The sequence below is a fragment of the Caretta caretta genome, chromosome 5 (assembly GCF_965140235.1).
Source record: "Caretta caretta isolate rCarCar2 chromosome 5, rCarCar1.hap1, whole genome shotgun sequence".
NCBI classification, from domain to species: Eukaryota; Metazoa; Chordata; order Testudines; family Cheloniidae; genus Caretta; species Caretta caretta.
Genome location: NC_134210.1, coordinates 76,678,750 through 76,703,841, shown reverse-complemented (window position 1 = coordinate 76,703,841; position 25,092 = coordinate 76,678,750). Strand labels below are relative to the sequence as shown.

Sequence of the window (25,092 nt, the reverse complement as noted above, 5' to 3'; positions counted from 1 at the left end):
TAGGATGTCTCCAGCCCTATGGTGATTTTCCTCTCTGCCAGCTGCCTGAAACGATGTACCCGTGCAGCTAGGGAATGGTGCATGACTGCTCTTGCAGCTTCCCTTTGCTTCCCTGTCAGAAAGTCATTTTTCTGCAGGGAAGCAAAGAAATCTGCGGGGACATGAATTCTGCACAGGTGCCGTGCCACAGAATTCCCCCAGGAGTAACTGGGAGCTCATGTTCAGTTGATTATCCACCGTGACCCCTAAGTCTTTTTCAAAATCACTGCTTTCCAGAATACTGTCCTCAATCCTGTAAAGAGAGCCTACCTCTTCCGACATGTATAAACTTATATTTTGCCCTATTGAAATGCATAGTTTGATTGAGCCCAGTTTACAAAGTGATCCCCATCGCTCGGTATCTGACATGTCCTCTGTTATTTACCACTCTCATAATCTTTGCATCATCTGCAATTCTCATCAGTAATGATTTTATATTTTCTTCTATGTCACTGAAAACGTATGATAGGGTCAAGAACTGATTCCAGCGGGACCCCACTAGAAAAACAACCATTTAATGATAATTACCCATTTACAATTACATTTTGAGATTACGTTAGCCAGTTTTTAATCCATTTAACACATACCATGCTGATTTTGTACTGTTCTAGTTTCTTAAATCAAGATGTTGTTTGGTATCAAGTCAAATGCTTTACAGAAGTCTATATATATTACATCAACATCAGTAGCTGAAAGTCCATGCTGTCACACTAGTATGATTCATAAATCTGAAAATGACTGAGAATTCAAAAACTGGATGGTAACAGATCACACATTCCAGTGATGACTGAATTTAGTGATAATATAAACAAAAACAACTCTCCACAATGCTTGTAGCTCTTTCCATTGCTTCAAACTGGTCAGCTCCCAGACTGCTGCGCTGGGCATCGCAAAATGGGGAAGAGATGGCCAGCCCTCTGTGGAGATAGAGGTGGTTAGGGACTATTTAGAAAAGCTGGACGTGCACAAGTCCATGGGGCCGGACGAGTTGCATCCGAGAGTGCTGAAGGAATTGGCGGCTGTGATTGCAGAGCCATTGGCCATTATCTTTGAAAACTTGTGGCGAACGGGGGAAGTCCCGGATGACTGGAAAAAGGCTAACGTAGTGCCAATCTTTAAAAAAGGGAAGAAGGAGGATCCTGGGAACTACAGGCCAGTCAGCCTCACCTCAGTCCCTGGAAAAATCATGGAGCAGGTCCTCAAAGAAACAATCCTGAAGCACTTGCATGAGAGGAAAGTGATCAGGAACAGCCAGCATGGATTCACCAAGGGAAGGTCATGCCTGACTAATCTAATCGCCTTTTATGATGAGATTACTGGTTCTGTGGATGAAGGGAAAGCAGTGGATGTATTGTTTCTTGACTTTAGCAAAGCTTTTGACACGGTCTCCCACAGTATTCTTGTCAGCAAGTTAAGGAAGTATGGGCTGGAAGAATGCACTATAAGGTGGGTAGAAAGCTGGCTAGATTGTCGGGCTCAACGGGTAGTGATCAATGGCTCCATGTCTAGTTGGCAGCCGGTATCAAGTGGAGTGCCCCAAGGGTCGGTCCTAGGGCCGGTTTTGTTCAATATCTTCATAAATGATCTGGAGGATGGTGTGGATTGCACTCTCAGCAAATTTGCGGATGATACTAAACTGGGAGGAGTGGTAGATACGCTGGAGGGGAGGGATAGGATACAGAAGGACCTAGACAAATTGGAGGATTGGGCCAAATGAAATCTGATGAGGTTCAATAAGGATAAGTGCAGGGTCCTGCACTTAGGACGGAAGAACCCAATGCACAGCTACAGACTAGGGACCGAATGGCTAGGCAGCAGTTCTGTGGAAAAGGACCTAGGGGTGACAGTGGACGAGAAGCTGGATATGAGTCAGCAGTGTGCCCTTGTTGCCAAGAAGGCCAATGGCATTTTGGGATGTATAAGTAGGGGCTTAGCCAGCAGATCGAGGGACGTGATCGTTCCCCTCTATTCGACATTGGTGAGGCCTCATCTGGAGTACTGTGTCCAGTTTTGGGCCCCACACTTCAAGAAGGATGTGGATAAATTGGAGAGAGTCCAGCGAAGGGCAACAAAAATGATTAGGGGTCTGGAACACATGACTTATGAGGAGAGGCTGAGGGAGCTGGGATTGTTTAGCCTGCAGAAGAGAAGAATGAGGGGGGATTTGATAGCTGCTTTCAACTACCTAAAAGGGGGTTCCAAAGAGGATGGCTCTAGACTGTTCTCAATGGTAGCAGATGACAGAACGAGGAGTAATGGTCTCAAGCTGCATTGGGGGAGGTTTAGTCTGGACATTAGGAAAAACTTTTTCACTAAGAGGGTGGTGAAACACTGGAATGCGTTACCTAGGGAGGTGGTAGAATCTCCTTCCTTAGAGGTTTTTAAGGTCAGGCTTGACAAAGCCCTGGCTGGGATGATTTAACTGGGAATTGGTCCTGCTTCGAGCAGGGGGTTGGACTAGATGACCTTCTGGGGTCCCTTCCAACCCTTATATTCTATGATTCTATGAAACTGATTCCACAGACATTATAAGCTTCAGAGTGACAGACAGATCGAGTCACAATCCTGGAATCTTCATTTCTGGCCCAAAGAGGACACAGTTCTCACTCCCAATGGACCAGATTCATTGAGAAGCTGGTACATACCCTTGCGAGACTCCCAGAGATGGAAAGTCTACTGGGAGAAGTGGTTGCAGCTGTGCTAATCTTCTACAACTTCAGCTGCACTGGAGAGGTTGTCTTACAGTATTAGCACAATCCAAAAAATGGGCAGTTTTGGTTGGAAAAGGTCTGACACCACGGATACACTGAATCAAAAGTCTCAAACTCCTGCTGTAAACTAGAGCTTCCCTTCTCCCTAACACCAACCCTGAGGGAGGGCACTGGCAGTTAACACCTCTTCCCTTACCAAAGGTTTAATCCATTCTGAATTACACTTCACTTTCTAGGCCCTCTGTAACTCACAACTCTCCAAGCCAGCACTTTGGCCCCAAGCCCCTAAAAATAAAGAGCTGTAGATCATACCTAACTCTATAGAAAAATGTTCAATTCCTCTCATTTCTCTCCTATGTACCTTGCCACTCACACCTTTATGAAGAGCAAGTGTTTTATTTAGCACTTTTTTCCTTGGAAAATATTCTGATTTCTATGTGAATGTCAAAAAGAAAAGGAGTACTTGTGGCACCTTAGAGACTAACCAATTTATTTGAGCATGAGCTTTCGTGAGCTACAGTTCACTTCATGCTCAAATAAATTGGTTAGTCTCTAAGGTGCCACAAGTACTCCTTTTCTTTTTGCGAATACAGACTAACACGGCTGTTACTCTGAAATATGTGAATGTCAGTTTTAGTTAGGAAAAAATATTTAAACCAAGTTTTTTAAATGCATGAAATGTACATGTTTCTGGCTCCCGACCTGGGAGTTTATCATTATGTACCTTAGGCAAGTCTTAAAAGATTCTTGCTACAACTTTTCCCTGTGTAGTGCTATAAAAATGCTGATTAGTCAAGCAATTTATAATCATTTTAATATTTACACTGAAAGACCTGGAACAAGAAACTAATCTCAGGCCCTGAAGCCTAGGATAAATAGCAAACAAGATGTGTTGCATGGACATAGTTTGCAGAGTATAGAAGTGGGTTATCCCACTCTTGGAGCATAAAGGCTGCCAGCTAATTCATGGCTCGAGGGTTCCAACAGCGCTGCCTCAGGAGGATTCTCAGAATCAGCTGGGAACACCAATACACTAACATCAGAGTTTTCTCTGCAGCCAACCTCAGCAGTATAGAGGCACAGGTCATGAAACACCACTCCGCTGGGCTGGCCACTGTGTATGTATGCCTGACACACGCCTCCTGAAGGAAGTACTCTTCTCTCAGTTAAGTCAGGAAAAAAGGGCTCACGGAGGGCTGCAGAAGCGCTTCAAAGATGTACTGAAAGTACACCTTAAAAAGGGAGGCATCAACCCAACAAACCGGAAGGACTCGGCGTCGAACAGAACACAGTGGTGCCACACCATGCACCAAGCCACAGCTCACTTTGAGGAGAACAGAAGTGCTCATGAGACAGAAGCGACAAAGGAGGAAAGAAAGGACACAACTGTCCAGCCAACTATGTTTCCTCCAAGATTACACCTTTGACTTGTGTGGTAAAATCTGCAGGGCACGAATAGGGCTCCTCAGCCACTTAAAACCCCACCAATGAACCCCCTTGGCAGACATCATCCTCGCATTGAGGGACAGCCAAAGATGACTGGATAAGGCCATACAGCCAGCTGTGTCAGCTGTAGGGGGGAAAACAAAATAAAGTAAGTCTAGCAACTCCTCTCAGAACAGAGAGTTGTGGAGGGAAAGAAACAAAAAGTTTCCAGAACCATAACATGGATAACCTATCATTTCTCAAATGCGGCCACCCTGGCTGCATTACATGTGGCCACCATGGGCTTTTCTTGCAGCCACAGTCTCCGGGGCTGTGATTGGGGGGGGAAGGGGAGGGGCAAAGCAGCAGCCCCTCCCTCTCCCTGTTGCTCCTGGATGCACTGCCTTGATGCTGGCTGCAAGGGCTGAAAGCAGAGATTGGACCCTGCCACCTCTGAAGATAGCTGAGACACAATGCTGGAGCAGCCACCTGGTGAGTTCCCCATATTCCCAGGAGTGGTGGGGCTCAGGGTTTGGGCTTTGGCTACGGGGCTTCAGACTCTGGCCCGACTGTCTCCCCTGAACCCCCATCCAGGGCTTAATTTGTCCCCTGGTTTGCCAGGGCTGAGTAAATATGCTGTGAAAAGTGGTATTTATATGTTTGTTAATATCACTTTTAACAACAAACTTTCTAGATAGCAATAAATAAATTACAAAGATTTGGACGTGTATATGTGCATATTTGTTTGGGGGAAAAGTGTGAGAGTGGCCACCAGCAAGAGCTGGTGACCACACTCTGAGGCCACCAAAAAATTTATCCCAAGAATCCCTGCCCTATATCCTCTTTTTCGTAGGATGCTAGAAAGGAAAGTTCTCTCTTTGCCAATGGGTTCACAAAGTTATATGCAATATATGGTTGTTCCAACAGAAAATGCATCGGCTAAGTAACTGGACACAAATGATCTCTGACTAAAAGGTGGGACGAGTCAGTTGCAAGGCAAACAAAAAGCCCCAAGAAAACTCTGTGTGGTGGGGAGGAGTGGATGGGGTGGTAGTAGTGGTGAATGATGCTATTCCAAACAAGAATGTGTGTATAGGGTTTTGCTGCCCCATGAGAGCAATCTGCACCAAGAAGTTATTCTGGTTTTACATTCCTGAGCTTTCCACAGCCACCCTCTGTATCACATGATACCGTAGCTAGTTAGGAGATTCACAAAGCTTTTTTAAAGGCTTGCCAGCTCTTCCCACTAGAAGCCATGGGTGTTTTTATTACACTGCCTTGACAAGAAGAAAACGGTTCAGATGTAATACCTTTTTATATACATAGGATTACTGTTATAGAGCCACATTCTAAAATATACTGCGTACTTGAAAAACAAAGAAGGCTGACCCAGTCACACAGAATAGGATGACGAATGTAGTCTGGCATTTTACTCCTTAGCCACCATTTGTCTCCTTTCTTGGAATGCAGCAACAGGTGCTGTGACATTAAATATAGATCCAATATATTTCAGCTGTTGGATTGGTCTAAGTAGGCAAAAGACAGGTGCTTCTCTGCACCTATATGTGCATGTGCAGATCTGCATTTGCCAGGAGCACACACGAATGCCACAGTCCACACTGACGCTACAAAGATGTTTGGTAAGATAAAAATGTGCATCAGTCATTTCTGTAGAACAAACAGAATGCAATCCCGATACTGTAATAATTTATGCAGCCTCGTAAGTGCATACCAAACTGTAGAATAGGTCACCAGTGTGAGAGTAAAGGGTTCCTACCCCGAAGGGCACAAAAACAAGCAAACAGGACAGGACAAGACAGAACATACTCCAAGTGGAGTTTGGCCATTACAGCTGGAATGCTTGATCGAACAGAGTTATTTAAAGAATATTTAAGGAAGAGAGGTCTTGTTATATATTAATAGGAAGGTAGTTGTGGCATATGGACTTTCATGCACAAAAGGGAACTAGGTATGGGGATAGGAGTCAAAGGTGGTGACAAGACACAAGATCGGGCAGAGCAAAATGAGCAAGTGAGTTCAGAAGTCTTGGGCAGAGATAGAGACAAGCCATGCGAAGAAGAAACTTGCACTTGATACAGAAAATAAGTTGGAGGCAAGGGAAAGGCCAAAGGCTCTCAGATACAAGGCCCATGTGGCAAGAATATAAATCAACTGACAGCTGAAATTTGAACTGACTGGAGATAGTGGTGACAAAGATGACATGACGCACAATGGAGAGAAGGTGGCTGCAATAATCTATTACAAGAACAGACTAATAAATTTGAAGTCAGAAAGGAGAAGGGATATATTTTGGAAATGATGTAGAGATAGCTGCAGCAGGATCTGACAAATGACTGGATGTAAGGAAAGCAGGAAAGAGGAGTTCACAAATGACAAGATTTGTGAGAATAGAAAACAGCTGTTAAATTAACCAGAACATTTGATCTTAAAGCAAATTTGAAAATGTCTAATTTTATTTTCCCTCAGTTGCATTCTTGGTTCTGTGACTTCCTCCATATCACACTGTACAATTGAAAGAGTTTATTTCTCTATTACTGTACCAACCTCACTTCCTTAATTCTCCTTCTCTTTCAAAAAACCCCATACCTATTTCATAAAGCACTCAAGGAGTAGTCACCATGCCTTGCTCAGTGTGTGTTCCATCTTGTCCTCTGCATTACAACTGCCAGGAAATTAGTCCAAATTCCCAATCATCTATTCAATGACTGCGACCATTTCCTCTCTCCAATTCCCTTACTCCCATCTGTCAATACAAAAATATGCCTATCTAAATATTCTTACCCTACTGCACAGTCCACCTCTCTCATCTCACTCACTCTTTGCATTGCTGCTCACCTTTTCCTTTGGCTTGTCTTATCCGTTAGCCCTTTGATTCAAAGCCAATGGTCAAAACAGCTGTTTAATTGACCAGAACATTTAAAATATTGTATTTTTTTAAACACCACTGTTTTAAGTGTTTGATTCTCAGTAGTTTAAAATGAAAGTTGAATTTTCTCAGTCATAATGGCTGTTCAAACTAGTGATTTCCTCTGGTTTTTTTTTTTTTTTTTTTTTAAACACTATATTTTACTTCCTTAGGGTCTGATTTTGCGACTCCTAATTTAGCATAAATGAGGGATCTAACAAAAGTTAGAAACATAGGTGAAAGGAAAATTAGGCTGTTAATATTTTCAGAGACTCATGCTTCTGTGAAATTAGATATTGTGGTTGAATATCTTTTATGTTATACTGTAGTCAAAAAGCAGTATTATTACAGAATCTTTATTGAACAGTAATAGCACTAAAATATCCTATTTAATTGTAAGCTTAGCAAATGTGTTTACTATTTAAAATTTGGACCCCTCCTGTGGTTAAGTACTTTGGGCTGATGCCTGAGAGATTAGCTCTCATTACATAAACTGGTATGGATGGTGGAGCACTGCAGAGGTCAAATGCCTAGCCCTTGTGCTTTGCACTGTTCCACAGTAATATATATGGCCAAGCATGTAGCACTATTGATGAACTATGAAGGCAGTCCCATACAGCCTTTAGTCAAGGATGGTTGCACCAGCTTGTGATCCTGGGGGTTATGATGGGAAAAGGTGATTTGGAAGAAAACACTTGAACACTAATAGAATCATAGACTTTAAGGTCAGAAGGGACCATTATGATCACTGGAGAAGGAAAAGTCCTCTACTGATGACAACAAAAAACCCAACCTATTGATCTAAAACTTAAATTAGTGAAATGACATTTTTGCCGTGCCTATGTATTAATAGCTTGCCTTTCCTTCAATCTGAGGTATTACCATCCTCTTTCTCTATAAGATTTCATTAAGTGGTAAATGAAATCACAGCAGATTGATCAATGCCTAAACGCCACAAATGCAATAATTTATGTCTTGCGACTGCTGATAATATTGATTGCTTGTTGTAACACAATTTTAGTTTAAACCTACATTCAAGACAAATTTTGAGTGTCTTTACTATACCAGGGGTTCTACACTTTCTAGGCCCAGCACTACATCAGAAATATCCCCATAGACTAGTCAAACCATTTAAATTAACCCCCCAAAAACAAACAAACCTGGCAGAGAGCCATTCTAAGTAAAATAGTGTACAAGAGAAGAGATACCACTCAGATATACAAAGTCATATTGTGTCTAATTGATTCCACTGGTACCTTGGGCATCTTGGTAGCAGTCACATATGCATCATTTATCATCACACAGTTTACTCCCTTCAACAGATGTGTTAAAGTGTTTCCATCACAGAAAGTTATAAAAACCCCAAAGCTGTCCCCTCTTTAAAAAAAAAAAAAAAAAAGCCCAGCAATTTGCATAGGCAAAAGAGAAATAGATCTAAGTCTTCCACATTAAAAGATTTGATTAAAATGCAACTCTGTCACATATGTCATTTGAGTTGATGTAAAAACTTTCCTTCTATTTTTACAAATGGAGAACAGTCATATCAAACACTGAAATTTCATACACAGCCATACATGGCAACAACTGCGCCTATAGTTTTGTACATGACTGGCTTTGTGAAATGATTAGTTTCAGTTCCGTCACCCATAAAACAGCAAATATGAACAAATGAACAGTGTGTCTTGGAAAAAGAAACGAGACTTAAATATAACCTATTTCATAACAGTTTAATCTTCACACTTCTCCCTCTGAGATTGATGGAGGCTAAGAAAAGAAAGAAAGCCGCTTAATAAAGAGCTGCATGGAAAAAACAATTTAATTTTCTCATATTACAACACAACTATAAATTTACATTTAATGGATGGAACTTTATATCTATTTACTTTCATAATCCATGACATGCCAGTCACTACAATAATTACCTTCTTTTTCAAAGAACGTATACATTGATTGTAAAAATTAAATTTGCGATTAAATTTGGAATATGTCTTTTTACAATTATTTCTTACTATATTGACTTTTTGTGGTTAAAGCAGTGGAAAAGAAATAATGATGACAAACATCACTACAGTACATAAGTGAATTTGACAAAACAGTATTGACACTCTAATTAAAAGAGACTTACACAGGCCTTTGCATCATAACCTTATCTGATTGTTAGCTCCCAAGTCTTACCTTCTGCATACTTTGCTCCAGCCAGGCCTCATGCAATAGTCTTGAATCTTATGAAGCCATTGCTTTTGTCTGCTCTTACTGAGAGTCTAGATTAGCAGTATCGTAAAGAATACAACCTCGCTGAATTTATCTGCAATGACACTACTCTGTCCACTTACGTTTCTGTTAAAAATCCACTTCTGCTATGCAGTTTAGAGTGGATTGAGCGGTCTTGCTCATAAATTGCCTGTTGGTCCCTAATCCCTTAAACTCCACTTGTCCACTGCCCTTAGATTGTGAGCAGGCGGAGAGCAGACACCATCTCTGAGGGTTTGAAAAAGGGCTTAGGGCACAGTGAGCAATCCCGTAAATAAAACAAAGTAGTAGAAAGAAAAATAAAGAAAAACTAAGCCACTAATATAAAGCGTTGCCTTAAATGGAAAGCTTGACATAAATCAAAATACTGTAGTGTCATCCATAGCTCATGTTGCTCTGCATGGGCCAACATCCAAGTAGTTAGCAATGTATAGTAGCAATGTATAGTATCACATGTGGTGCAATACCTGTGTACAGTGCAGTGAGTTAAGGGGTTGGACCCTGCTCATAATTAATGACGGAGTTCTGTCACTCACTTCTTTTTGGGAGAGGACTGAGCCCAAAAGGTTTCAACCTCAATTATAAGTTGTTTTGCCGTGTGGACTGAAGTGAGACCCTGAGGAGCAGGCTGTGAAACATGGGCACAATATGTCATATTCTGTCCTGATTTGCATCCTGTGCTCCCCACAGACTTCAGTGGTATAGGGTAGTGGATAAAACAGGGCAGAATGGATTAACTCACAAAAAGCCACGCACGCCCCCCCTTTGGTGCCCACGAAACCACACATCTGAACGCACAAATGAGCCCGTAGACACAAAAATGCCCATTCATGAACATAAATATAGGAGTCTGTAAGCACGTCCTTTTCATCCAGAGTTAAAAAGCTACTTTTATTATACACGTTTCTCTTTTTTTGTTTAAAAAGCATTTTGATTTAAAACAATATGTTTATACTAAAAGTGTTAAAAATAATACAGCCTAAAGGTAAAAAGTGTCAACACGATGGTGTGGAAGGAGGATGGAGAGTTTGCTTGACTCTCTTGATCTTCAATCCCAAAACATATCAGAATCACAACAAATTACAGACTATGTAATGGTATAGGCAGAAAGGATGCATGAGACTGAAAGATGTATGGTAAAATGCCTTACACACACCCCGGCATTTTCATGTACATGTTGTTCAGCACTAATTCTTGTTTGGAGTTTGAAAACTGGGCATAAAAGATTCTTCACTTTTATTCGAAAGAGAATCAATTAGTGCAAGTTACAATCATTGAGCCTGATTCACCTTGTGTTAATCCACATTTACAGCAATGTAAATTGATTCAAGTCTGTGAAATTATACTAATGTAAAGTTGAAGTGATGCAGTGGTAAATCTAAGCCAATCATTATAACTTTGTTGCTGATTAGTGTTCTAATCATTCTGTCAACCTAAAGAAACCAAAGGCTACAGTCACCTGTCTTTGCAATGCTCTCTCTGTGACCTCAGACAATTCACTTGACCTCTGCCTTATTTGCTCCAACTGTAACAAGGATCTTACCTAACTAAATAAGGGGTGGCATGAAGACTGGTGCTTTCAAAGAGCTCTGTAGATGAAAATGGCTCAGTAGTATTTCATAGGAATGGTATATGGCTAAGATCTCTGATTCAACATAGCATTATCCTTTGCTTTCCAGATTAGCCAGCTCCTGGAAAATCATATATACTAGCTCTGTGACATCCAGTGTGTTAATGGAAAAAGTTATCCCAGGGCAGAAGACAAGATAAGGAAAAATATAAATAAAACCAGTCATTCTTTCCTTGCTGCTCTGGACTGAGATGCAGAACTACTGGGGGAAGAGCAAATTCCCAGCCTCATGTGGTTTTCTAGCCTTGATTCTCAGGAGAAAACATCTCCAAGAGATGAAAAAGGCCTATGGGAGTTAAATTAGTACTACCACCTGAATCATCCAGTGTTCTCTAGTCACATCATTCCGCTCAAATACCTTCACTGATTTCAGGCATTTTACCACATCATATTTATGCTCCTCCAACTCATCTTCAAGACGGTAATAATTTTGCCTTGTCTAGTTCTCTCATGTTATTTCCTCCAATTTCCAGGGCACCTTCCACATTACTGTACTCTTTCCTCCTTTCACTCTCTTTTACAACTTCTATCATGTTCCCCGTGGGCCCCTGTTATTGGAGTACGAATATTATTATTAATGACCGCTCCCATCTCCTTCATACCCACTTCTTTCCTATCTTCTAGCTCTCTTTCCACAACCTTCCCTTTCTTGAACTAGTGCCCCACATCTTGCCTTCAGTGTGTCCTATGTAGCTTGGACTGTAGTATCTTCAAGGCAGGACTACAGCAATCTGTGTGTGTAAAAACCATATAAACATATGGCATGACGCAAGTGATATCCAAGTAATAAAACCCACACCATGTCCTCATTCTTCTCCTCTGCAGTCTGAAGCAGGGAGAGTTATCTGTGCAACACCCAGTCTTCAGTCAGAGTCTGAGGCCTTGTCTACACTGCCACTTACAGCGCTGAAACTTTCTTTGCCCGGGGGGTGAAAAAACACACCCTTGAGCGATGCAAGTTTCAGCGCTGTAAAGTGGCAGTGTAGATAGTGCTACAGCGCCGGTAGCTATTCCCCTTACGGAGGTGGTTTTATTACAGCTCTTCAAGAGCTCTCTCCCATGCTGGAGCCGTGACAACACAGCTGACAGCACTTTAACATTGACTGCGTAGACGTACCCTAAATCATGAGCACATTTGGGGCTAGTGGGTCTTTCCTACTCCTAATTAAAACTGGCTAGAAAATATTCAGTGGCACGAGACATGCTGAAATACTCTGTTTCGCTGAAGCAAAAAAGTTTCAGGGAGACTTATCGATTTCAAAGTTTTGGCGGGAACTATAGCCTGGTGACTAGGAAAGAGACCTAGGGAAACCGAGGTTCAAGTCCCTTCTCTGCATGATTCAGAGTAATCTGCGAAGAAAATCTTTGCTCTGAATCAGGAAGAGCAGAGACTGGAACCTGGGTCTTCTGACTCCCCAGGCCTGTGCCCTAATCACCATGTTACCTACACCAGCATCCACAATCACCTTGAAATGCCCATGTGTCATTCCAAAAAATGGATATTCTGGCACAATTCCATTTTTGTTGAAATGTTAGAAGGGTCTTCTTTTCACTCAAGTGAAAAATGAAAACAAATTTTGAAACCTTAAAAGTTGCTGGGAAACGCAATTATTGTCCTTCATTCAGGTCTACCCCTAATAGCTCAAATACTAAGGAAACTTCTACCTCCAACACTTGTATACTATGAATGTCCTTCCCCACTTTGATGAAGAGTCCAGCGGTAAAGGGTTCCATCACAAAAGGCCAGTATGGTAGGTAGCAACAGGAAGAATCTTCTGCAGATAAACCCTAGATTATCCTTGCTGGTGGATGCTTGGGATTGAACAAACTGTGAGAGCCCAATAGCAGTTCCTTAAAAATGCTTTCCCAGTTGACAACATTGGTCAAATAGGGAACATTCCACTCCAGTATTAGGATGCTGGGGGATTCCCTGACTATTTCACAAGAACTTATCTGCCTGCCTGGGAAAAAGGTAGTTGCAAAATGTCAAAATATGATCCATAATCACTAGAGGGGGTGAGTATTTACCTCTCAAAATAGGGAGTACTATGGGCCTCACAATCTCTACATACAGCAGCTAATTTTGCATGTCCTAAGTCCTAAAAGGAATAAAACATGTGAGTTCATTCCTCCATAATCTCATTTACATTTAAAAAATGCTAGCATGGCTACTCAAAGCTCTCAATGTTTTTCAGGAATGCACAGATTTCACACTGATGAACTGCAGAACTTAGAACTGACTGAAATAAAGATACAGTAGACACTCTGGTTCTGAATGGTTCTACTTGTGCATCCTACTAAACAACGGATGATGTTGTGCATTTCAAAAATCTTTCATAGCAAATATCATTCCATTGTACTTTAGGGGCAGCAGAGTTTCTCTCATGTTATGTCTGGAGTTGAAAGTTCTATTAGAAAACAAGATTATGTATTTGGTAAATATACAACAGAAAACCTGTAGAATGAATGTCTCAGCTACTGTATTCTAAAGTTTTACACATATTAATATTTTATCCTAGGAGAGAGAGATGCAAAAATAATTTATACTGTGACAACTTATACTGCGTTATCTCCTTTTTAATTTTACTGCACTAAAAGCATTTAGCCTCAGGTCACTGCAAGCAACGAAGTCAGAACCTAAACCAGTGCAATTTTTATAGCACTTACAGTTTTTTTGGGTTGCTCTGTGTGCCTAAAATAGGACACAAGAGTCTACTAGAAATAGTACATTACAAGATTTCTTTTCTTAAATTCTACCATGCTGTACGTTTTGGCCTGTACAAAGGTATCTATATATAGAGGTTGGGAGGAGGGGGTGTTTCAAAGTTAGACTCTAAAAAGGTAAATACACAAATGGAAAAATGTATGAAATGATATTAATATACACCAGAAAGTAATGGCATTGGGGCTTAAAGATCAATACAAAGATATTTGTTGAACTGTTACTTAGCAACATTAACAACACAGCATGTTTTGGCATAATTGAACACAAAGTTCAGTTTCCCTTTAATATTCTCCTCTGGACCACATAGTAAACAGTGATCAAGGACAGAAACTGCAAAGCCACACAGGAGTTACTGCTTTTAGATAGCAGCCATGTTAGTCGGTATCCGCAAAAAGAAAAGGACAACTTGTGGCACCTTAGAGACTAAGAAATTTATTTGAGCATAACCTTTCGTGAGCTACAGCTCACTTACTGCATAATCCAAATCCTCAATTTACTTTGGAACTAGTACAATATACAAGAAGGAGGGAGTCTCACTCTTACTCCTGATTGACACTGGCACAAATTAGATCAAACTCACACCCAAAGACAATAATGTATTTGTTAGATTAATTTTTGCTACTCAGAATTAACGGTTAACTTACCTTACTGTTAAAAAGCTGTATCTTATTTCCAGTTTGAATTTGTCACCCTTACACAGGAAGCACTCATCACCGTTTTTAATAAAACGGTAACTTACTTGGTCAGCTATCCAACAGAATCTGAATGCTTGAATTCTGCCATAAATACTCTGATACATAAATACATTATTAATCAATTAATTTGTAAACACCTAGAAGATAAGGTGATAAGAAACAGCATGGTTTTGTCAAGAACAAATCATGTCAAATCAATCTAATATATATATATATTTTTTTACAGGGTAACAAGGCTTGTGGATTGGGGGAAGTAGTAGATGTGGTATATCTTGACTTTAGTAAGGGTTTAATACGGTCTCTCATGACCTTGTTATAAACAAACTAGGGAAATACAACCTAGATCAGTGAATCTCAACCTTTCTAGACCATTAACCTCTTTCAGGAGTCTGATTTGTCTTGTGTCCCCCAAGTTACACCTCACTTAAACTACTTGCTTACAAAATGAGCCATAAAAATACAAAAAAAAAGTGTCACAGCACACCATTACTGAAAAATTGCTCACTTTCTCATTTTTACCATACAATTATAAAACAAATCAATTGGAATACTGTACTTACATTTCAGCGTGTAGCATCTAGAGCAGTATAAACAAGTCATTGTCTGTATGAAATTTTAGTTTATACTGACTTTTCTAGTGCTTTTTACGTAGCATGTTGTAAAACTAGACAAATATCGAGATGAGCTGATGTACTCCCTGGAAGACCTCTGCGTATCCCCAGGGGGAGGCATACCCCTGGTTGAGACCCACTGACCTAAATGGAGCTAGTCTGATAGGTGGGTGCATAACTGGTTGAAAACTACTCCCATATAGTAGTTATCAGTGATTCACAGTCAAGCTTGAAGGACATAGCAAGTGGGGTCCTGTTCAATATCATCATCAAGGATTTAGACAATGGCATAGAGAGTACACTTATAAAGTTTGCGGACAATAACAAGCTGGGAGGGGTTGCAAGTGCTTTGGAGGATAAGGATTAAAATTCAAAATGATCTGGAGAAATGGTCTGAAATAAACATTCAATAATGACAAATGCAAAGAATGCAAAAAACTCCACTTGGGAAGGAACAATCAGTTGTACAAATACAAATGGGAAATTTCTGCCTAGGAAGGAGTACTGCAGAAAGGATCTGGGGGTCATAGTGGATCACAAGCTAAGCTAAATGAGAGTCAACAGTGTAACACAGTTGCAAAAAAAGCAAACATTTGGGAATGTATTAGCAGGAGTGTTGTAAGACAGACATGAGAAGTAATTCTTCCACTCTACTCCGCGTTGATGGCGGTCAAACTGTGGCTCGCATGCCCCCTACGTCCCCCATTTTCCATCTACCAGACTGTGGGGGTCGGGGGGAGCTCAGGACCTCTGCCTTTCAGTGGGGTGGTGGGGTACGAGCTTCTGTCAAGTGAGGAGGAGGGTCTCAGGGTTTCAGCAGGAGTGGGACTGAAGCCGCCAACCCCAGCTGGTGTGCTCTGGCTCTCAAACTTCTGAAGATTGTTGTATGCGGCTCGGAGGGCCAGTAAGTTTGGCCACCCCTTGATTCGGCCTCAAGTGAAGTAATATGTCCAGTTCTGGGCACCACAATTCAAGACAGATGTGGAAAAATTGGAGAAAGTCCAGAGAAGAGCAACAAAAATGATTAAAAGGTCTAGAAAACATGATTTATGAGGGAAGATTGGAAAAGTGGGTTTGTTTAGTCTGGAAAAGAGAAGACTGGGATGGGACATGACAACAGTTTTCAAGTACATAAAAGGTTGTTACAAGGAGGAGGGTGAAAAATTGTTCTCTAACCGCTGAGGACAGGATAAGAAGCTATGGGCTTAAATTGCAGCAAGGGAGATTTAGGATGGATACTAGGAAAAACTTACTAACTGTCAGGGTAGTTTAAGCACAGTAATAAATTCCCTAGGGAGACTGTGGAATCTCAGTCATTGAAGATTTTTAATAACAGGTTAGACAAACACCAGTCAGGGATGGTCTAAATAATACTTCGTCCTGCCTTGAGTGCCCCTCAAAGTCCCTTCCAGTTCTATGATTATGCATCTTTGGGCTTGCAATTATGTCTTCAGTGTTAGGGTAAGTCTACACTGCAATCAGAAGTGTGACTGCAGCACCTGCAGACCTACCCAAGCAAGCTTTGACCTAGCTAGCTTGAACAACAGCAATGAAGCTGGAGCAGCATGGGCTAGCCCCTCCTGTACATATCGAGGGTCCTGGGTGGGCCTGTGCAGCCTGTGCTGCAGCAGCTTCACTACTATTGTTATTCAAACTACCTAGATCAGTGCTAGCTTGGATAAGTCTACACATGCCACAGTCACACCTTGCACTACAGCATAGACATGCTGTCAGTGTTGTGCCTGGGGCCAAGGAGCTACCTGGCAGTGTTAAACTGGATCAGATATGGCGGTCTAACATAGCTGCAGATTCACTCAATTTATAATTTTGTTGACTGAATCTAGCCTTTACTAGTCATTTTCTCCTTTCCCCTTATTTGTGGGTCATGACAACTAAAAACAGTGGTACTGTAGTCTCATCAAGACACGACATTACATACACAAAAATCTCATGCAGCACAAATCTTTTCTGTACAATATGATCAGCATATAAAACTAACGTATTTGTGGAGTTTCTAGTGATCAATACATTTAAAAAGAGTAATCTCTGCCGACTGATACTCACACCTGCTCTTTCTAGTTTGTCACTGCTTCTGTTTTCCATTGAACACTTATTCAGGTCAAAGCAAAACAAAATCCAGTGTCTTACCAATTAAAGCAACTGAAGTACTTTAAATCTCAAAGTAATCTCTTCTCCTCAGAAACCAACCCCTTACCTTGGCCACCATGAAGACCTTAGCACCTCACATTATGTCCAGAGAAATTAAACAATCTGCATAAAAACCAAAGTTATCTTCCCAGAGAACGTTAAGAATCTAAATCAGACGGATATAAGAACTTTGCCTTAAAAAAATGAATTTACTTTTGAAATAAAGTGCACTTTACAAAACTGTCTGACGTTTCCTGTGTGTAAACCAGAGAATGTTTCATGCCATGGCATGCATGCTACTTGCTCTCCTATTGTACAAATGGGGTGGAATGTGCACGTTGCCATAGAAATGTACATTCTCTCTTTTTTCACAACAGTTGCTACAGGAAAGTATTTCAATTCTACAATAATTTCTTGAATATTCTATTGGAAAAAAAGTGTGTGCTTTTTAGTGTATTTGTTCATTTGGGGAGAAAGGGAGGGAGAGCGTATGGAATTTCTGAGTACTACAAGAATGTCAAAGATCATGCTTAGTCATTATATACATAGATTATGTTGTTGTCTGTATCATTAAATTTCATTCGATACAGTCCTATTTTTCTGAAGATCAGCTAACTATCCTTGTCTTTCACATCATGTACAAGATAAGTCTAGCTGTAGCTCACGAAAGCTCATGCTCAAATAAATTTGTTAGTCTCTAAGGTGCCACAAGTCCTCCTTTTCTTTTTTCTAGGCCTACAGTAATTTTAACACATTCAAGTGGTGGCGTGAGATAGAGAAAGGTGGGATGGGGAGGGAGAGCCTTCTGAAATATTCTGAAGAGCTTTCTGATTGTTTTGTTACCAAATGGGAAACACTTGGGTTTCCTTGTTGCTAACCTGGTTTGTGAGAGTCATACTGTTTCGCTCTTTCAGTTTGGAGTCTCCACAGAGACTACTTATGAAGATCATGAAATCAAATTCTTTTCAGAGAAAGCCAGTTTTTTATCCCAGTCTTGACTTTTTCTCCCTTCTGTACAAATGCTCTTTTGTATACATACCGAGTTTCAGGAAATTACTCCCCCTCTCCACCATCCTCCTCCGCAACTTGCACAAAACAAACCCCCCTAAAAATCAACACTGGTGAATAATTGTGTTTTTGTTGAAATGTTTCCAGCTCTTCCACACGTTCATGCTACAAGGAGTAAATGAAACCCTTGCTTTGGCAACGTTAGTTCCAGGCACACTCCTCTCAGTTTAAACACCCCCCCCCCCCCCCCCAAACTAGTATGCACTTATACTGTAAAGGAAGTCAGCAGCAACAGCAAGCTCATTCCCAAAATAATGATCTTTCACTTCTCCCCTACACAGCTTCCTCTTTGATTACAAATATACAGCATTTCCAATTCCAAAAGTCTTTTACTATACATTGCTTCTTTCATTTACCAGTACTTTGTGTACTCTTAGGTCACCCTTGCACAAATAAGCAGACGTCTTTGGAATCAAGACTGCGGTTGTTTTGATTCTAGTAAAATCTAAAAAGCAGTCCTCAGATGATTCTGCCAAAGTATTTTCCCCCTCCCTTATGACTGGTTCAACGCTAAAATGAGCGAAACTCTTATTCATTTTCTGTTGTGGCTGCCAAAAGCAGCCCTGAAGAAGACCCTAACTGCACTATATTTTTAAATGAAGGCCTTTGAAAAAGTTAAAACCATACCTTCCTTGGATTCATCAGCTTCTGAGCTCATGGTGTCAGTGTAACTCACTGGAGGCCAGATTACAGCTGACGTGCTCTTTGAGAAGCAGCAAGTCAACTTCTCAAAAAAAGGGTGGGTGGGATTATGAGGGGAAAAATTCTGTGAATTCAACAAATCAGCACTCAGCTATGTGCAAAGGATTCCGCCCCTTTCTGAACTGCACACAAGCAACTGTCTGGGAAGCAGCACCTTGCAGAAACTCATTTCCCAGCAGTTAGTTGCAGTTTATACATTTTACTCCATCCATCCATCCCCCCTTTACCCCCCATGTCTTTTAGTCTTCAGAAAGGGTGGAGTTTTACTTGTTACAGCACGCAGAATGTGTATGAGAGAGAGAGCAGAAGTGAGGCAAATATCATTAAGTTTAAAGCAACACTGAGTGGTAACTTGAACATTTTATGACAGTGATTGACAAGCAGAAGGGGCCTCAGGCAACTTGCTACAAGCTCCAAATGAAACTATTTTTTTAAAACCTAAATTGCACTTTTCACCACTACATGTTACTTGGAATTAGTTCTAAGATATTTGAAATTGGACTGGTTAACACTGGAAGACAGTAAGATTTAAAGTACTTCAAGGAGGAAAAATGACAGCTTTACTTGTTTGTTTAAACTAAGGTTTCATAACAGATTATTTTACTTTTTTCCTTCCTCCATGTTGAAAATGTGGTACTATAGAATAGATCCTCAAAGAAGCAATTCATCTGAGATTTTTCGTGGGGGAGTTTGTTTCCTATTATTATTTCCATTTGTCTTTATACTACATGCTCCCATATACATCCACATATCATAACATTTAAAGGCCCACTCCCAACATTTTCTGCAGCATAACAATAGAATGTAATGTTTCAGAGTAACAGCCGTGTTAGTCTGTATTCGCAAAAAGAAAAGGAGTACTTGTAGCACCTTAGAGACTAACCAATTTATTTGAGCATGAGCTTTCGTGAGCTACAGCTCACTTCATCAGATGTATACCGTGGAAACTGCAGCAGTCTGCTGCAGTTTCCACGGTATACATCTGATGAAGTGAGCTGTAGCTCACGAAAGCTCATGCTCAAATAAATTGGTTAGTCTCTAAGGTGCTACAAGTACTCCTTTTCTTAATAGAATGTAATGTACATCTTTTCCAGTATCCCCAGACTGCTCATACACAGTAGATGTTGTGACCAGAGCATACAGAGTAGGTTCAAAAGCAATGAAGGTAATTAATGGGAGGACTCTAATATTTACTGCTGACATAGACTACATTTAAACTTATCTCTGTGGAGCAAAGGAACATTTTTCTATTAGTTTCTTTGATATATATATATAGAGACTCACGAAAGCTCATGCTCAAATAAATTGGTTAGTCTCTAAGGTGCCACAAGTACTCCTTTTCTTTTTGCGAATACAGACTAACACGGCTGTTATTCTGAAACCTGACATTTGATATATATGTTTAGTACAGTGCATAGGCTAAAGAACAATACCTAGTAGAAATGTTATGACCTAAGTATAAAAGCAGAGGCAACATCTCGAGCTCAGAATCCAGGTTTGCATTCCCAGCTCAGACACAGACAACTTCTGGGTGAGCAGAATACCTCCCAGAGGTGTTGAGAGGTTTTACATACACATGTTAAGTGCTTTGGATAAAAGGTGCTATAAACAATAAGTGCTCAGGTCACTGAAGGCTGACTAAATAAAGTATCTTTCAAGCTGCAGTCAGGAAACCCCCAAGGTTGGAGACCCAAGTCACTGACTTGGTGGTCTCCATTTAAAAGTGTGCCTTCAGAACAAAAACATGGAGCACCATAAAATCTAATACTCCATGACATCCATTCACACTTACGGGAACACATTCAGGAGAAAGGATGGTCTTATAGTTAATGAACTGGAACTTGAAATCTACGTTTAACTCCTGGCTGTGCCTCAGACTTTGTGTGACCAAATCACTTAATATCTCGGTGCCTCAGTTTCCCATCTAGAACATTTTCTGTCTGAACTATTTAGAATGTAAGATCTTCAGAGCAGAGCCTGTCTCTTACTACATGTTTGTATATTGACTAGCACAATGGGGCCTGTGTCTTCGCAGGGGCTTCTAAGTGTTACTGAAATATAATTATTTATGTGTAACAACCACCACTCCATAGTGGCCTCCGCTAGTGGGGCTCCTAAGTCGCTCCCTAAGGAAACTAAGATACGTTCCATGGTCTTCACTGATGGCACAGTTCAGCGGGGAAAAAGAGAAGTCTCACCAAATGATATCAGAGGCCATCCTAGAGAAAAAGCTACAGCACAGCACTGGCTAAAGAAGCCACATTTTCAAGTGAGAAGTTACTCTTTCTGCACTCCCCTGCTCCCTATGCACTAGTCTGGAATGACTGGATAGCAATCAACAACCCACTAAAAAATGCAGAGACTATAGAAGAGGTAGGAATTACTGAAGTGTTAGACAAGATCAATAGCCATAGCCCTTGAGGCCCTTTAACTAAAGGCAGAATTTCTAGGAGGATGAACATCCAGCCCATAATTTGAGATGGCATACAAGGGCTTTCCATGAGTAAATTTACACAACAGAAATTCCTAGTCCCCACTTCTACACAACTAGTCCCCACTTCTCCACAGACCAGAGGATTAATTCTTGTTGATAAACTTTACAGAGTTGTAGAATTCTCTGAATTTCTAAAATGCATAAGTCACTTCTCTAAAGCGGTTTTAGAAGCCTTCAGAACTTTTCTAAGGCATTCAAGAAAAACAAAAAAATGACAGATTATTAAAAATGCCGTCTCTGACTCAAACTGAACTTAAACAGCATCTCCTTCCTCAGGATATCTGCCTTCTGTGTTTACAGGGCCACAGTTGAGACTTGAGTAAGTGATAAAAGTTTTTCAACTTTTCATTTCTGACCACCGTACAGACCCAAAACAGCATTAGGACCCTGAGCTAGATTCTTTTCTGACTTATGCATCATTTTGTGCAGAATAGTTAAACAGTAAATCCCAATGGCCGGGCCACCAATGTTTTCAAATTCTGCCTGCTCCCCGAACAACAGCTGTGCAAACCCAGTAAAGGAAATTCTTTACCTCTCAACTGCAATCCACATTGTGATATACCTGGACATGAAGCCTTCAGTGCTTAGGAAACTCCAACTAGCACAGGAAGCTGCAACACAGGCAACCACAAGCACATCAAACCTGCCCTCCACTCTCTCTGTAAGTTTCCCATAGAATTCTGAATCAAGTTCAAGGACTTGGTCCTTATCTTCAAGGTGCTTCATGGCCCTAGCTCAGGATATCTAAAAGACCACCTAAAGCTCTAGGATAAAGCCTATGGTCAACAACTATGCTCCCCTGGCACAATGAAGCTCGACAAAGATAAAATTCACCTGTGCAGGACACAGAACCTTCTTGGGCCTGTCCAAGACTATGAAATGAACTCCAAGAACCGAGGACTGTCACACACCTCACCACCTTTGGCTCCAAGTGCAAGCTGCATTTCTTTGACCTGGCCTTCTCTAACAAGCACGTATATGTTAAAAAACCCTAAAACCTTACCAAGCCATGACACTCCAGTACACATGCTCCTCCCATTAGGAGAGGACGAGAGAAGAAACAACACATGACAGTTTTGCTTCATGCAGTACTGGAAGGCAGATCTCTTTTATTTGACAAACGTCTGTTGGTGAAAGAGACAAGCTTTTGAGCTTACAGAGTTCTTCTTCAGGAAATGTAAGGCACTACAGAGTGTGGTGTAAAGAACCTATAAAGAACAGGAGAGGGCAATTTTCGGACAATGCAATTGCAAAGATAAAACCAAGGCAACATTTGGCTTCTAGACAGTCACTGGTGAGGATGTGAGAGTCAGAAAGAGTCCAGCTTGACTTTCAGATCCCAGGCTGAGGAAACAAGTCCGGTAGTTTTAGCTGCCAACTGAATAAGTCTGATATGGAATGATTAAGATTCAAAGTAACAGAACTACAAAACCATTTTACAGGTGCTTTTCAGACTAAACTAAGTTACTGTGCAGCAAGCCAGGTGTGAATTTACAGTGCAACAGCTTGCTGCGCACTAACTTTCCACGTGGACACTGCTACTGTGCAGTGAAAGTCTCAGAATGTGGCTTGATGCACTACTACTTGAAAAGTTTAGTATGTCAAGCTGCACTTCAGGCCCTCCACTAGCTATACCAGTGTCCAAATGGCAAGTTATTGCATGGAAAGCTGGTGCACTATAGTTTCACATCCTTCCCTCGGGAAGAAAAAAACCCCACAATCTTTATAAAACAGATCATCTTGAAAGTCAGTGAGTAATTCTCTCATATGCATGACTTCAAAACCCTGTAATATCACCTTTAAAAAAGGCTACTGGACTGGTTTTCCTCTCAGGGGCAGGAGAGAATTCCCTTAGGAGACTTAGACCTAAACTATGTGGCATAACCCTTAGAATTATACAGCATTTAATAGACACTGATTACAGAATCACTCAATATGTTATGAAGCTGGAGACAGATGGGGTGCAGAGTAGACAGTGGTCCTCTGTATAGTATAGTGTTTCTCCATCGAGTAAAAACCTTCAGTGGTTGATGATGGCCTAAAGGGACATCTCACTCCACACCATTTCAAGAATGCTGGAAACAACAGCTGTTGGGACCCAAGAGTCCAAGTTTACCCAAGCTACGGATGAGGCATTCTTGGTGAAGGATACACAGCTGCAGAAATCTCTTCTGCAAAAAATCAGGTTTCACTCACATTTTGCCTCTTAGAGCACAACTTAAGACTCCTCTGTTTACATAAGTATTTCCTCATTAGATACTCGTGTCTAACCCCATTCCCCCCATATAGCTCAAATGAATGGAAAAAAAAATCTACAGAATCAAGCCCACCAAGAGAAGAGCAGCGAATTCAGCCACTGTAGACTAGTCCTTCGTCAACTGTGCTGCTGCCTTCAGGGCCGAGTGTTTGTCTTACTGTGGCTGTCAACAGAAGACAAGACAAGAGCAATGCCTTCTATGATGAGATTACTGGTTCTGTGGATGAAGGGAAAGCAGTGGATGTATTGTTTCTTGACTTTAGCAAAGCTTTCGACACGGTCTCCCACAGTATTCTTGTCAGCATGTTAAAGAAGTATGGGCTGGATGAATGCACTATAAGGTGGGTAGAAAGTTGGCTAGATTGTCGGGCTCAACGGGTAGTGATCAATGGCTCCATGTCTAGTTGGCAGCAGATATCAAGTGGAGTGCCCCAAGGGTCGGTCCTGGGGCCGGTTTTGTTCAATATCTTCATAAATGATCTGGAGGATGGTGTGGATTGCACTCTCAGCAAATTTGCGGATGATACTAAACTAGGAGGAGTGGTAGATATGGTGGCAGGTAGGGATAGGATACAGAGGGACCTAGACAAATTGGAGGATTGGGCCAAAAGAAATCTGATAAGGTTCAACAAGGATAAGTGCAGGGTCCTGCACTTAGGACGGAAGAATCCAATGCACCGCTACAGACTAGGGACCGAATAGCTAGGCAGCAGTTCTGCGGAAAGGGACCTAGGGGTGACAGTGGACGAGAAGCTGGATACGAGTCAACAGTGTGCCCTTGTTGCCAAGAAGGCCAATGGCATTTTGGGATGTATAAGTAGGGGCATAGCCAGCAGATCAAGGGACGTGATCGTTCCCCTCTATTCGACATTGGTGAGGCCTCATCTGGAGTACTGTGTTCAGTTTTGGGCCCCACACTACAAGAAGGATGTGGATAAATTGGAGAGAGTCCAGCGAAGGGCAACAAAAATGATTAGGGGTCTGAAACACATGACTTATGAGGAGAGGCTGAGGGAACTGGGATTGTTTAGTCTGCGGAAGAGAAGAATGAGGGGGGATTTGATAGCTGCTTTCAACTACCTGAGAGGTGGTTCCAAAGAGGATGGTTCTAGACTATTCTCAGTGGTAGAAGATGACAGGACAAGGAATAATGGTCTCAAGTTGCAGTGGGGGAGGTTTAGGTTGGATATTAGGAAAAACTTTTTCACTAGGAGGGTGGTGAAACACTGGAATGCGTTACCTAGCGAGATGGTAGAATCTCCTTCCTCAGAAGTTTTTACGGTCAGGCTTGACAAAGCTCTGACTGGGTTGATTTAATTGGGGATTGGTCCTGCTTTGACCAGGGGGTTGGACTAGATGACCTCCTGAGGTCCCTTCCAGCCCTGATATTCTATGATTCAATCCTTTTGAT

At 41.3% G+C, this 25,092-nt stretch overlaps 1 protein-coding gene across 2 annotated transcripts in view; it reads right to left on the bottom strand.

The window, feature by feature from the left end:
* TNFAIP8 (TNF alpha induced protein 8) overlaps positions 1 to 25,092 on the bottom strand; it is a 104,180-nt gene that overhangs the window by 10,081 nt on the left and 69,007 nt on the right. The window contains exon 1 of one of the 2 annotated variants that reach the window (XM_048850829.2): positions 18,856 to 18,969. The exons of the other annotated variant lie outside the window; for it this stretch is intronic. Coding sequence (XP_048706786.1) covers positions 18,856 to 18,886 — 31 coding nt within the window. The 5' untranslated portion in view covers positions 18,887 to 18,969. Of the gene's footprint in view, positions 1 to 18,855; positions 18,970 to 25,092 lie in introns of those variants that run through there. 2 annotated transcript variants of the gene reach the window in all.